We start from the raw sequence: 15,511 nt of genomic DNA, 5'->3' as shown, positions 1-15,511 counted from the left end.
TCTCTAAGGGAACTGCTCAGATGGCTGTTTGTGTTTCCTTGAACTCCTCCTCACCGCCTCTGAAGGTGAGGACTGCTCAGATGACTTGCTTTTCTCCACCCTCTCTACCCAGCTTCAGAGTTGTTTTCCTTTCTAAAGTTTCTTTATTACTGACTTTCTCTTGACTCTTTAGACAGCTTCTGATAGCTCTTTTGTCAATTTGGATTGCCCACTATTTTACTCCTTTTTTTCCTTCTCATCTTCTGTTTACTATTAGTTTCCACCCTGTTTTCCCTTTTATTGTGAAATATTCAAGTCTTTTTCAGACATCACAAGCCTATCAGAAGGTTTTAGTCTCTTACCCTGCAAGACATTCACATTGTGTAAACGTGTGTATAAAAGCATAGGCTCTTTGGTTGTTTTCATTTGGTACTTCGACCTTAGGAATTGCTGTTTTACTACCAAAGGGTTAGTGGTGATGATTCTGGTGGAGGAATTGAAAGGATGTAGGGGCTAGTCCCCTTCTGGTTCCTCAGTTCTCTTGAAAATGGGGTATTAGAAGGCTGAATTCTAACTAACTGAAATTTTGTGTGTTAATATGTGAAAAATACTTGTATGGCAAATTACCCAGAAAATTATATGCATTATAACTTATTTTTTTAAGTTCACTAGTACTGAATTGTTACTCATTTTTTAAAATGTTTAGACAGAGTAAAAGTAAAAAGATTTTGTGTAGTTTATTTGAAAGAGTGAAATCTATTTTGTCGTCTTCTTTTCACTACCTGGAATTCTATATCTGTTTGCCTTTATACACAGTGTTCTTTCTGTCTGGGTTGCCTGCCGCCTTCTCTGTACTTCACAGTGGTCTTCAGCCTTTTCATGGGAAGTTGCAAAGAGTAGTACAAAGAGGTTCCATGTACCCTTCACCCAGGTGTCCCTAATTGTAACACCTGCTGTAACTGTAGTACAATAGCAAAACCAAGAAATTTACATTGACACAATTCGCAGACCTTATTCAAATTATTGTGTTTTTGTATGTACCGTGTTTCCCTGAAAATAAGACCTAGCCAGACAATCAGCTCTACTGTGTCTTTTGGAGCAAAAATTAACGTAAGACCTGGTATTATATTATATTTATTATATTATGTTATATAATGTAATTTTATCATGTGTGGATTCATGTGTAATTATAACCACAATTAGCATAAAGAACTGTTTCATCACAAAGATCCTTCATGCTACTCCTTTATAGTCATACCCACTCCCCTCTCCACTTTATTGATTTATTTATTGGTTATTCTTTGTATTATATGACCTTGTGATTAACTGAAAAAAGCATTATGTTTTAGAGGATGTCTCTCTATTTTTACCGTTTTTCATGTTGTACAACAATGATCCTAATTTATAATATGCCTAGTACTATTTAGTTTCAGTTCATTTGTACACTATAGAATCATAGACTCTTGAAGTCACATAACTCAGCGTCTCCCACCCACACACAACCCCCCCCAAAAAAATGAAATCAAAAATTTCATATGAGGCAATACAACATTTATTTGTTAACCTATAAATTTTCCTAATAACAAGGACCTCCTGTTTTTGCTACCTGGTATACTTTGGTGTTAGATTACCTATGTGTTAATTTTTGCTAGATTATGCTGCACCTAAGAAACAACCCACAATATCAGTAGCTTACAATAACAAAGGTTTATTTACAGCTCACATTATAGGTTCCCTAGTAATCTATTATGGTTCTACTCCACAATTCTTTTTCATTTCAGGATCCAGGATGAAGGAGCACCCCCTATTTATGACATACTGTTCTCTTGGCAGAAAGAAAAGAGCAAGAGCTGGTGGAAACACAGTAGCTCTTAAAGCTTCTACTTGGAACTGGAACTTTCTCATATTTCATTGGCCAAAGTAAGTCACATGGCCAAGCCAACAAAAGGGTACCCACAGAGAGGAGGCACTACAAGTCACAAGGCAACAGGCAGGGATGTTAATACTCTTATAAGAGGAGAAGAAATGACTGAGGATTATAATACAATCTACCAGACTGTAGGATCGTAAAGTATGCTATACTTTTGTAATAACTTTTTTCTTAGTAAAGTTCATTATACTCTACGTGATTTTTTTTCTTAATAAAAATAGCCTCCTTTTTACTTTGTGGCAACTGAATTATTAGAATTTAATTATTAGAATTTATAACTGAATGAATAACTAATTACTTTTAAATTTCTGTTAACATTAGAATTTTAAAAGGTCAGATTTTACAACTTTAGTGTAAAAGTTTTCCTTTAGAAATTTGTTTAGTTGCTAAAAATTAAATGCAATTTTGCATACTGATATCAAATTTTTGAATTTTTATATTTTCCCACAAATTAAAAATAGCTTTATTTTATTTATAAAAGTAGGGCATGCTTATTATAAAAACATTTTCAGAGAATACAGAGTAGCATAAAGAATGTAAAAATTATTATCATTCCATTAGCCAGAGATAATCACTGTTACCATTTTAGCTATACCTTTCAAATTTTTTCCCTCTGTGCATTCATTATGTATGTTGTGTATGTGTGATTTTTTTTTTTAATCTAAAATGATTCTATTTCAGTAAAAAAAGTCAGTTTTACTGAGACATACCCAAAACACACTGATCATCTTGCTTGACGAGTGAATTGGCTATTTGGATGTTTTTTTCCATTCTCACTTAGCTGTATCGTATTAGTGTAGTAATCAGCACAAGATGTACTTTAGAGCATGTTAGTGAGCTCGTGCCTTCTCAAATGTGTTATGTAGTAACCCAATGAGTTTGTAATGTGGTGATTAATAAGATACAGTTTGTAGCTCAGGATTTCTTACTGTATGAGTTGTTTTTTTTTTTCTGGGCACTAAAAATTCAACTGAATTGTCTTTAAAAATTAACCGTTCCTTATTGAGGGAACACATTTCATTTACTTTCTCTAGCAAAGTATTTACACCCTTGCCTGTAAGTAGGGTGAATGTATAATTTTTCATTCAAATTGGGACATTTTTGAGAATGAAAGGGACACTGCAAATATTTTTAAATTCTGTAAGTGAAAAAAAAATTTTTTAGCCATCAAAATGGTTTTATTACATTGATAGAGCAGTGAAACAGTTCTATTCAGTCTGTTTTCAAAAATAAAATTTTCTAAAACATTTGTTCTATATTACAACATAATAAAGTCTTCACGTTGATTATTAAGATATTAAAAAACAAGCAGAATAATTATTCTTGATAATAATCATATTTCATCAGTTTCCTAGCCATATCTGTTTCTAATATTGTGTCAATAATACTCTTTTGAACAGTGTAATTATTTTCCAGTGTAGTTTAACTAGTTTTAATTGTTTCATAAAATTGTCTGCATATTTTTCAGAGTTACATTTTATGGTTTGTGGTTGTTAACACTTACAGTTGACTCTTCTCTGTAACCATTAATATTTTTAATTGTTAATATACTTATATATGTTGTGATGTACCTGGTTAGCTCAGGAAAAATTTTGCTAAATGAAGAATGTTCTTCATTCTGATTTTTTAAATTGAAAACTATAAATTTATCAGCCTTAATATTTTCACAGGAAATGTCTTTTTGCCTCTATTAAAGGTACTCTTTTTGACAAATACGTCTATAAGACAAATTTGTCATATAAGTTGTCCCTATTTATGATTATTTTACATGTTTCATTAAATTTAGGCACTGCAAAATTGTTGGCTTTCTGTCATTTCATTCCAGTACAGAATATACATTTTTCGCGTTAAAAATAAGAATACTCTTTTGGTGGAACTCTGACGATTCATTGCAAAAGTACATTATAGAATTTCAAAATTAAATCTTGTATACAATTTGAGCTCTCATCATTTAATTTGTTCAGTTCTTCCCTTGCTTTTGAGGGACATAATTCCAGTGTCTTGGTAAATGTTGTTTTTAGTAACTGGTATTTGCTAAAAGCTTCAAAGCTAAGGGATTTTTTTTTTTTTTGGAGCTTTACTTGAACTTTAATCTTTGATTAAAGATTTCCAACTGATTTTGAACAAAATGCAACCAATTTTTAGAGGACTTGTTTTAAAAAAGATTCAATACTGAGACACTCAGGTTGGATTCATAAAGTCAGATTTTCAAAGATTCTAGCCTTTAAAATCTGATGACAGGTTGCAAGTAGAGCACACATATTGCTGTGTTGAAGTTTCTTTTGTTAGGTTTTTGTTTCGTTTTTTTGTATTCAATGGCATTTTTATCCTTAAAAATTTAACTGTGGATATATGAAAGACATTTGTAAATTTTGACAGTTACAGCCAACTCATTAACATTGATGTCAGTAGACCTCTATTTTAAATAGAAATAGCCTCAAAGATTTTATGCAAATTGTCTGGCTGTCCATTTTCAAGAGAAATGGGAATTTAGTACTTAATTTTGTATTAAACATACAATTTCTTCTTTTTAGCTCATTGTTCCTGAAAGGGGTAATTGGACAATAAAAAATGATTGCCAAACAACAAAATAACCAGTTATAGATTTATGTACAATAAATGACGAAACGACAAAACCACCTAAAGAGTTACCAGACTTGACTCCTCACACGTACTTGTACTTCATTTGCACCTAACCTGGAATTTCCCACTAATGACTCAAACCGGCTGATGGCCTGGTGCACCTTGCAAGTTATTTGCACATGTCACTGTACTGACTGGCACACTAAATAGCCAGCAGGAGCACCCGTGTCAAATACTTCCTCCCCTGTCTCGAAAGGCAGGCCATAAGGAGTTAGGTGTCCATGGTTGCTTGCATCTGGATACTTTTCAGTGAGTTTTCTGCATGCTGTCCTTGAAAAGAAGGTGTTAGTTATGTTGTATCTGTAAAGAATGAGGAAAAGAAAGATGGAATTATCACTAGTTCTGTTTCAGATTTCATCACTTGTTCAAGTGGTCAAAACATTTACACAGTGCTAGCTGATACCTTGGCCAGGAGTTAGTTGTATACAGTAGAGGTGTACTGAGTCCATCTTGGTTTATTTTAATGTAGTGATTAATAATAATAGTTCCTTTAAGAAAATGAGAAATCTGAGGCAAATGGTAAACTGGACGGGATGCTGGGGCAACAGGATGTAAATCAACACTGTTCTGAGCGAGCCAGGGCACATGGGACGCCGTGTGGTTTATGAAAGAGCATGGAGCTGGACTGGGACAGACCTGCATTTAACTCCAGTCTCTGCCGTTGAAAAACTTGGACAAGTAACTTCTCTGAGACTAGGTGTATTAGGGTTCTCCAGAGAAACAGAACCAACAGCGCGTTCTCTCTCTCTCTTTCTCTCTCTCTCATTGATTTTAAGGAATTGGCTCATGCATTTGTGGAGGCTGGTAAGTCCTGCAGGGCAGGCCAGCAGGCTGGGGACCCAGGGAAGAGTTGATGCTGCCGCTGAGTCTGCAGGCATTCTGAAGGCAGAATTCCTTCTTCCTCAGGGGACCTCATTCTTTCCTCTTGAGGCCTTCAACTGATTGGATTATGCCCACCACATTATGGAGGGTGATTTGCTTTTCTCAAAGTCTACCGATCGAAATATGAATCACATCCAGAAAAATACCTTACAGTAACATTTAGACTGGTGTTTGACCAAACAACTGGGTACTATAGCCTAGCCAAATTGACACATAAAATTAACCTTCACACTAGGTTTCATTTGCAAACTAAGATGATAATATGTGGCTCACAAGGATTAAGTGTTTATAAAGCACTTAGCATAATGTGCTCTCAAAGTAGGCACTCAGTGAATATTGGTTTTTTAATCCAGTTTGTACCCATTAAGGCTATAGGCCCAACCTTGATGCTTGAAGATTTTTTCCCGTTTATCTTTGTATTTTCTAAGCCTCCCCTGCCAACTCATCTACTTAATAAGCCCTTTCCAGTCCACCTTATAAACTTTTCTTCAAAGCATATCCTTCTTTTCTGCTATTTCCAGTGTTTAGCTTCTTCACTGGGCCATTAAAATTATTTCCTAAGTAGCCCTCTGCATTCCATTCTACTTTTCCTCGTCACGTAAATAATCTCCTAGAACTAAATTAGTAACTCTTGAATTTGTCCCCTTTTCCATCCTCATTTTCTTTACTTTTACCATGGCAGATGAAGCCTTTCCTAAGATGTCTTCCACAGAACTTCAGTCTTATCTCCACTCCCTATCACCATTTAGAATTCCTTGTGACTTTTCTACGTAACACAGCTTTCTGTCTCATGCATGCCTTTGTGCATGCTGTTACCTCTGTATAGAATCACCCTCTCCCTCAACTCATACTTCAGATTTCTGCACTGATATCCCCCCATGAAGCCTTCGTGGAGTCCCTTCCTTGTTCCAGAACACTCTTACGTATTATTGTATAGGTGAACCTGAGCCTTCAAACACTGATACTCGTGAACTGCTTTTATGATGAGATAGTACATCTGTTCATCAACTGACCAAGGAACCCTTTGAACTGGGGTATGAATTGAATAGCACTCCCTGCCTACAAGCATTTCAGATCGGGTGATATCAGTGTCATCTTTTTGTACATGCGTTTATGTATTCATTTTATTTTATTAAAGTGCTTTTTGAATTGAATTCATAGCTACTTTGGGCACTTGGATAGAGGATGAATGCTTAAGGCGTTTTGGGACTTTAAACTGTCTCTAACCAAAGCATTTCACCCCTAATTTGTTATATGTTGGGTTTCTGGGTAAAATTTTGCATGAGGAAAAGAGTTCTGATGTCAAAAGCAATTTTCTAATTCTTGTTTTATTTCTTGTACTTGATTCTTAGTAATCTATGGGGCTGCTTTTATTCACTCCCACCTACTCCCCTCAAAAGAAACAAAACCAAACTTTTTGAAGTCAAAGATATTTTAATCCTATTCATCTTTATTTTTCAATTATCTATTGAATGAATGTAAATATATTAATAGAAGTTATTGAATAGCATTTAATTTCCAATTATTTATTTATTTTAGTTATCAAGTGGGAATCCTGTATATGAAAAGTACTATAGACAGGTAAGATATTTGTTTGTCTTCCTGGATTGAACATAAAATATACTTTCAAACCTTGACCGTATACATGCAGATTACTAGCCAACTGGATAAATTTGACATGTCTTGTTTTCAGTTTCTTGTGCTTTAGCCTTCTGCTTTTAGTACTTAATGCTTTTGACAAGCTCTCAGAAAAATGAAGGAAAGATAATTAAGCCCAAAAACTTAATTGTCTCAAATACCTATCTTTAAAAAATCCATATAACATTAGATATAGTCATCCAGATACAAATATCCAAATTAATTTATAAGCCAAATGGAAATGACTTTTATGTTGTTTTTAAGACTTATTCAAGTTTAATATTTACAGAGTTAAAACCATGACTCTAATACAAATGTAAAATGAGCATGTGTCAAGGATTTTATTCAACTCATTAATTACTGGGAGAACTAGTAAAATGTAAAAATGAGACTATGAGTTACATTTATATAGAGACAAAATTCATTTCATTGGTATGGACAGGAATCATTTGCATTGCTATTAGTTTTCTATAACCTGTACTCCTACAGAGTATAAAGTAGCCCAGTTGATAGAAAGTCAGTCAAGGGTGCATACCATAATAGATCAGACAATCTCCTGATCTGTGGGTGTAAACATTCTCATTTGCCCATTTACTAATACTGGATAATTTATTCCTAATAATCTTCTCACCTGTGATCATCACAGAAAAGGCTGGTCTCATTATATTTGAGCTGGCTATCTACATAGTTGCAGCAAGTATTAATAAACCATTGTAGGTCTTCTTGGGTGTGACTTGCAAATCTACAACCATATACTCACTACTTAACAACTTCTAAGTCCAGAGAATTAATTTCTGCCTGAAATTTCTAAAGAATTTCAGATTGTACTTTTTAAAGCCTCTTTTCCTCTATCTTGAGGCTAGGATCCAAACCTTAGAATTCCCTGCCTCCCTTCCCGGATGCAGTAAATATAAATTTGAGTGACTTTATCTTATCATGAGGTTTCCCATATCTGCTAAGTTTCCTAGCCTGCTAAGTGACCTTGCTTTACTATCTGAGAGACTGATTTGCAGGTTTTTTTGGGGAGGGCTTTGTAGACATTGGCTACACATAAAGTCAATCCTTGTTCCTTAATAGTGGCTTGTTCTGTCTGAATAAAAAAGTCATTCTCAAACATGACATTGTTTTGTACAATCAATTTACTCAATGACATCCTGATAAAAAGGAGATCAAATTGTTATTTAACCTATGTAATAATAACTGTATTACCACAAAAAGTAAGGTCATTTAGTTAAAGGATTTGTTTTTTAATTCTGAAGAGTCATTGAGAATCAGATACCATTGGAAACTATTTCATTCACTTTACAAACACAGAGCCTACTAAACTGAGGGTTAGAGATGATGTAAGAAGAAAAAGGGCTTTCCCACATATCCATTACAAAAAAGAATACTAGAAATAATATCAACAATATTCCAAGTAAATAACCATAATTAAATTTTCCTCAACAGTTCATTCAGTCTTGTGTAATTAATTCTTATTCTCCTGCATCTTGGATCAGAAGTCTGCTTTCATGAAATATATCTACTTCTGGACTGCAAAGAGTTACGGAAATTCTGACTTAGTCCACCAAGCAGTCTGAAAGTTGTCTGAATGATGTCAGTTGAGAAGTCTTTACCCAAAAGTCTGTATTATGAAGTGTTAAAAATTCAGAGTAGGGGTATAGTCCTTTACGTGAGGCTCTGAGACTCTTCGTAGATGACAATTCTAGCTGGTAGCTTATGGCAGAGCCTTTAGGCAAACATCAGAGTAGACAGAAACTGCCTATAGATAACATTGACTAAAGGATTGTGTTTAATTTGTTATAGTAACCAAAAGAATGGAAAATAATAAAATTCTTTATTAGAATACAGTACATAAATATTTCATAAGAGTTTGATTGTGTCCCGAGTGCCTCTATACTTAGACTATGTTGGGGGTAGCTGTTCTTCCCCCCCCACACCCTGCTCAGGGAGGGAGGAAAGAAAAGGAGTCTGGAGAATTCCAGAGGCAGATTTCCCAACCCCTTTGTACTACTTCCTTGTTGCTCCAAATTTGGATTGGGCAATTCTTTCTTTTTTGCTGAGTGCCTGATTTGTTTATCCCGTGTTCTAGCACTTGAAAGAAAGGGTTTCTCTTTTGCTTCTTTGCCAGGATTGGCCTGTCTGGAATGCTCTGTATATGTTTACATCAAGCATAATCTTTTAACTAAATTGGAAAAACAGCTAGCTCACCAATATCCTAATACCATGTTATCTTTCCCATAACTTTTTAAAATTTACTTTTCATTTTTACAAATAGAATTTTAGGAAATCTTTACAAAAGTAAGAGTCATTATTTTTTTGAACTGTTTTTCTGTTCTTGGTGACCTCATTCTGTCTTAAAGGAAAGTCCCCTTTAGTTAAAATGATGTTTCCTTTAATGTGCTTTAGAAGCTTAAGTTTTTAAAAAGTTGAAGTTTATTGTGGAATCACTGCTGGTTTTAGATCTGCTTTGGTTTTTTAATAAAGAGTTGCAGTTTCTAAGAGTAAGTATAAAAGCAGAAGTTAATGATTAAAGATGTTTGAAAAACATCTGCATATAACATAAGCAGCTGTTTTCATTTGTCAACAGATTTCTCCAGGAAGTGCTGCCCCTTTTCTTCCTATTGGAATTTAAATGGCAGCTATAGAAAACTTGGAGTCTGAGATATGTGTTGATGTTATGACTCCACTAATTTTGCTCTACTTCCTCTGAGCTTCTCTCATTTGTCATGAAAAACACTTTGTAAATTGCCAGTGCTGTTTAGATGGTATTCTACTCACATGGCTTTCCATATATTGCATGGCCTTGGTTGAGTCAGAGGATTCCCATTCCCTTTTGAAAAAGCCAGTTCCCAAAACACAGTAAGAAAGGCGGGAAAATGATGGTAATTTTGTCTTTGTGTTTGTTGTCAGCTTACAGTTTGTATCTTTTCAGGTTGATACGGGCAATACTGGAAGAGTATTGGCTTCTGATGCTGCTGCTTTCCTGAAAAAATCAGGGCTTCCAGACCTGATACTTGGGAAGGTAGTATTTGTTCATTATAACTAGATTATAATGAATATTCAGTAGTGTACATAAATTGTATGCAAATTCAGAAAGATACTATCAAGAAGCTTAGAAGTTAGAACTGAGTCATGGAAGCAGTTACAGTAATGAGATGGAGGAAATTGGTGGTATAGTGATTTACCGTCTTGAAAAGTAAAGGTGTTTTTCACATTTTTAGAAAACAAGTTATATTTTAGTAGGATGAATTGAGGAAGTAATAGTACATTTGGGTATTGTGGGGAGAAGCAGTACAAGTTGAGAACCTTGCCACCCACTCAGAGAGTTGGCTGTATCCCTACTTCCTCTATTATAACTGTCTCTAAGTGTGTTTGATGTGTAGTGAATAGAGTGGGGGATGAGATGCTTAGGAAAGAGCACAAAGAGGTGGAAAGTCCCTCTCCTGGTTGCTCTCTTGGTGAATCCTTATACATGATATTGATATGTATTCAAAACCCTTAAATATTATCATTAATAACTTAATTATTAAACAATAAACATGAACCATTTCAACTTGCCCATAAGAAAGAATATCATTTTACGAAAGATCTAAAATCAAGGTAGTATATTTTAGTAAAAAGAGTGTTAGACTTGGAGTTAATGTAAAAGGCGTTGGACTGGAAGTTAGAACCTGGTTTCAGTTCTTTCTCTGATTCCTTAAATGCTCTTGAGTAAGTCACTTAACTTCCCTGGGCCTTCATGTCTATGTTTAGGGTTGCACTAAATGATCTTTAAGGTTTCTGTCTGCTTAATTCTATGAATCTGAAATCTGATTACCAAAGAGCCTGAGGTTATAAATGGCAGGGATTTAATTTATCTTTAAGATTATTTTTGTTTAAAATACAAATTGATACTTTTTTTTTTCTTCTAAATTTCAGATTTGGGATTTAGCTGACACAGATGGCAAAGGTATCCTGAACAAACAAGTAAGATTCAGAGATTCATATGAAAAATTTTTTGAGTGATTCAGAATAAAAAATAGCCAGCAGTTTTTTGTATTTTTAAACTAAGAATTGCTTTTTTTTTTTTTTAACCAACATTAAAGTTTTGCAAGGGCAAGTGTCATAACAATGAAAATATTTCTAATCAGTAGACACTAAAGTTACTCATTCTCAAAGGATAGTGTTAATTTGGTGACATTGTTCTCCTGGAGTGTCTTAGTCTGTTCAGGCTGCTATAACAAAATACCATTATTAGACTGGGTGGCTTCTAAACAGAAATGTATTGCTCATAGTTCTAGAGGCTGGAAGTCTGAGATGAGGGTGCCAGCATGTTCAGGTAATTGCAGACTTCTTGTATCTGCACATAGTAGAAGGTGATAGGGAGCTCTCTAGAGCCTCCTTTATAAGACACACATCCCATTCATGAGGACTCCACCCTGATGGCTTAAGTGTCTCCCAAAGGCTCTACCTCCTAATACCATCATCTTTGGGGGTTAGGATTTCTACATAAGAATTTTTGGGGACGTATCATGCAATAGCATGGAATTTTTTTTTGAGTCTTTCAGAGAGATTTTGCTCTTTGTATCTTATCAATTAAATTTCTTACATGTACAGGGTTTATAAATAAACGTAGATTTTATTAGTTAAGTGTTAAGATGGTGTCGCCTTGTACATTTGAAAGTAAATTCTTGGCTAATCAAACTTGAGTATTCTGCTCTAGGTCTTACCAATGACATATACACTAAAAATGGTTTACAGGCTAGATGCAAACCTGAGACCAGACATATGTGAAAATGGTTGCGTGTGTTGGACACCATTAGTGTACATTGAAGTTCTGCTTGTTGGGGATGGATTTCCGAATTCTATAGGATTGAGTTCAGAGCTTGCTACATGCTGATACATTGGTTGAGCATTGCTACTCAAAGCTAATTCCCACCCTTTGGGGATAGCTGAAGCAGGATCAAACTCAGAAAAGGGATGGGAAAAAAATTGATAAGCGGTTCAGAACACCCAGTCTCTTAATTAAGATTCCAGGGCTAGATTGTAGTCCCCATTGGAGTGCCTGGGCAGAAGGGCCATTTTGGTACAGTGGAGACACAGGAGTGCTAAATTCCTTTGGGCACCCAGGATGCTCTGCACTCAGTCAGCAAATATTTGTTGAATACCTGTTTTGAGCTAGGCTTTGGAAATACAGAGGTGAACATGACAGATGTGGTTCCTATCATCATGAGTTTACCATTTAATCAATTCTTTCCTGATATTCCTGGACTTTGAATCTTGAGTTCAAATTGTCTTTGTTACATGTAGTTGGCTGGATTTATGCATCTGTAGTTAAACTTTGATGTTTGCATTGGAGAAATAGATTTTTAATTAACATATGAAAGAAAGAAAAAAGAAACCAATACTTATTGAGTCTCTATGTACCAAAAATACAGTAGGTGCTTGCCTCCTATTGTATGGTTTTTATTTTGTTCCTCATAATACATTGCAAGGTAGGTATTAGCCCCTCCTTTATGAAAGAGTTTTATTTAACTTGCCCATGGCCTCACAACTTTTACGTAGTAGAACTAGAATTTATTGAAGGACTGTTGCACTTCAGAGCCCATGTATACCGTGGGAATGGACTTAATTGAGAAGTTGAATCTCATATAGAATGAGAAGAGACAGGGTTAATGTTGGAATACTTAGAATATATTCTACGATGCCAGCATTTGAAGGTTGGAGGAGGCATTGACTCTAATAGCAGAGAATTAAGGTGAGAGGAGAACTAAGAGGGCCTTATGAAGCCATGTTGATGGAGGGGAGGGGAGCTTCAGGGGAGGATCAGACTTTCCAGCCTGCCAAAAGAACCAATAGGATGAGGTGGGTTTTTTTTGTTTCTTTTTTAAGAGTCTATTCTATTTGGTAGGTGGGATCTTATTTGTGGTAATATAGTCAGTAGTTTGTCTAGCTAATGATGGGAGTTGACGTCAGAATGCATAGGAACTTGTGGAGTGAATCAAAAGAGAAGGAGAGATCTTGAAATAACATTTTTTCAAGAAATTTGTGAGTGAAAGCAAGATATTGTATAAAGCAGACAACGTGCAAGTTTCTAAGAATCGGTTATGAAATAGGTAAGAAGGGTGTAGGTGAGAATAGGAGGTTTGAGAAAAGTAGTGAAGGATTGATTGTGTCAGCAACTATACTAGAGAGTATTGACAAGTTGCAAGTTATAACTGGAATAAGGCTTTTGTTGTCTATTCCCAGACCTCTGACTTTAATTCACAGCAGTGGAAAACCAGTTGCTTCAGCAGCTTTGCATTTATTTATTAAATTTTGGACTGTGAATTCAAATGCCCAAAATCCAAGGACCTTTGGGAGAGATTTATAAGTATTTTGAAGTCAAGTAGTTATATAATTATTTTAGATGCTGTTTAGTTATTCTCTGTAGCTTTTCTGGATTAGCAATGATTGAGTCACTTGAATGATTGATTTGGTTTCAAAACTTACAATATTACATCCAGAGATGACTTTTGGTAACATTTAGGTATTATTTTCTCCTAGGACTTCTTTTAGATTTTTTTCTCACTTAAATAATAAAAAGCATTTCTTAACATTAAATATTCTTTAAAGCATGTTTATTAATTTCATTCAATTTCCACCATCTATATGTATCACAATTTATTTAAATATCTTTCCATTTATATTAACGTTTTTTTGCTGTTTATAATGTTAGGAATATCTTTGTACATAGATCTCTTCTCAGTTTTTAAGCATTTTTCAAGCAAATGTGCTGTTACATTTGTTGTTACATGAAAACCTTGGAGTAATTATGAATTGTTTTGTAATTTCAATTATAAGTATGTGTGTAGATGGATGGATGGATGGATAGATGGATGATGGATGGATCGATACATGGATGGATAGGGAGATAGATAATGCTCTTATTCATATTCTTCTTTTTCAGGAATTCTTTGTTGCTTTGCGTCTTGTGGCATGTGCCCAGAATGGATTGGAGGTTGCACTGAGTAGCTTGAACCTGGCTGTTCCTCCACCAAGATTTGTAAGAAATGCTTTAAAATTTAAATTTTATTTAATTAAAAATAAATGATAACATGATTTAAAAATTGAAATTACTGTATTAAAAAAAATTCTCCCGTCACCCAACTACCTTATTTTCTTTCTTAATGGCTACTACTGTTTAATTAGTTTCTTCTGTGTCCTTCCAGACTTATTATATGTGTACTTAAATAAACATAAATACCCATTTCCTCATTTTATATTAACTGTAGCATACTCTACACATGATTCTGTACCTTATTATTATTTTTTTTGATTCTGTACCTTATTTTAATAACTTAATATGTTTTGGAGATCTTTATGTATCATTACATAAAAGCTTCCTCATTCTTCTTTATAGCTGTATACTATTTCACTGCTTCTATTTACCATAATTTATTTAATTTCCTATTGATAGGCTTTTAGCTTGTTTCTAATCTTTTATTTTAAAAAATCCTTCAATGAATAATAACCTTGAATATATATCATTTTCCATGTGCAGAAAAGTATTTGTATGTGTAAATTCTCAGAAGTGGAATTACTGTTTCAAAAGTTTGTGCATTTGTAATTTTCACATATAATAGCAACATGTCTTCCAGAGTGGTTGTACTAAATTCACACTCCCACCAGCAATTGGTTGAGTGCATTTTTGCTAACATACCATTGTCAAACTTTGGGTCCTTGTCGTTTTTGATAGGTGACAAATGGAATGTAAGTGTAGTTTTATTTATCCTTTTGGTTTTATGTAATGAGGCTGAATAGTTTTTCTCATGCTTATGATCCATTGCCTTTATGTAAAATTTCTGTTTATGGGCTTTGCTTACTTTTCTTGGGTTTTTGGTCTTTTTCTTATTGATTTCCAGAGGCTCTTTATATATTTAGAAAACAGCTCTTTGTCTATATGAGTTGCAAATATTTTTTTCCCATTTTGTCATTTGTCTTTTGACTTGGTGGTTATTTTTTTTTCCATAAAGCAGTTTTTTTATGTAAATGAATTATTAGGACTAAAAATTTTTCCTGGTTCCTTTTTCACGTTTATGTTAGTCCTGATATAAGGTATGAGTATGGATTCTAATTTATGTTTTTTCAAGATGGCTACTTTAAATTCAATATTTTAAAAGTATTTGGTCTGAATATTATGAATTTAACTTCAGTTTTGAGGATTTTCTGCACTTCTAAGTTTAGGTATGGAATCATAGAGTCAGAAAGTTAATATAGGGATTTGTTTCCTAACTATATTATTATAAAATTTTTTCAAATTCTTCTGTCTCTACAAGTAGATAAACAGAATTACTTAGGCATGCTATTGATAGATTTACGAACTTGTAACTTAGAACTTTTAAGTTCAGTTCTTGTCCCAGTCTGCTTTTCTTAATAGTGTTGGGAAAAGTCATCAGTTAACAGGGCCATAAATAT

The 15,511-nt window shown here is 34.2% G+C and overlaps 1 protein-coding gene across 2 annotated transcripts in view; it reads left to right on the top strand.

Annotated features, from left to right (window-relative positions):
* Nucleotides 1-15,511, top strand: part of EPS15 (epidermal growth factor receptor pathway substrate 15) — a 105,379-nt gene that overhangs the window by 15,731 nt on the left and 74,137 nt on the right. For both annotated transcript variants that reach the window (XM_033114557.1, XM_033114558.1), the window contains exons 2-5: nt 6,974-7,015; nt 10,008-10,097; nt 10,994-11,041; nt 14,004-14,099. In XM_033114557.1, the coding sequence (XP_032970448.1) occupies nt 6,974-7,015; nt 10,008-10,097; nt 10,994-11,041; nt 14,004-14,099 (276 nt within the window). The remainder of the gene's footprint in view (nt 1-6,973; nt 7,016-10,007; nt 10,098-10,993; nt 11,042-14,003; nt 14,100-15,511) is intronic.

The sequence above is a fragment of the Rhinolophus ferrumequinum genome, chromosome 9 (genome assembly GCF_004115265.2).
Source record: "Rhinolophus ferrumequinum isolate MPI-CBG mRhiFer1 chromosome 9, mRhiFer1_v1.p, whole genome shotgun sequence".
NCBI lineage: Eukaryota > Metazoa > Chordata > Mammalia > Chiroptera > Rhinolophidae > Rhinolophus > Rhinolophus ferrumequinum.
The sequence above is the reverse complement of the archived record's forward strand: the minus strand, read 5'-3'. Positions and strand labels throughout refer to the sequence as shown.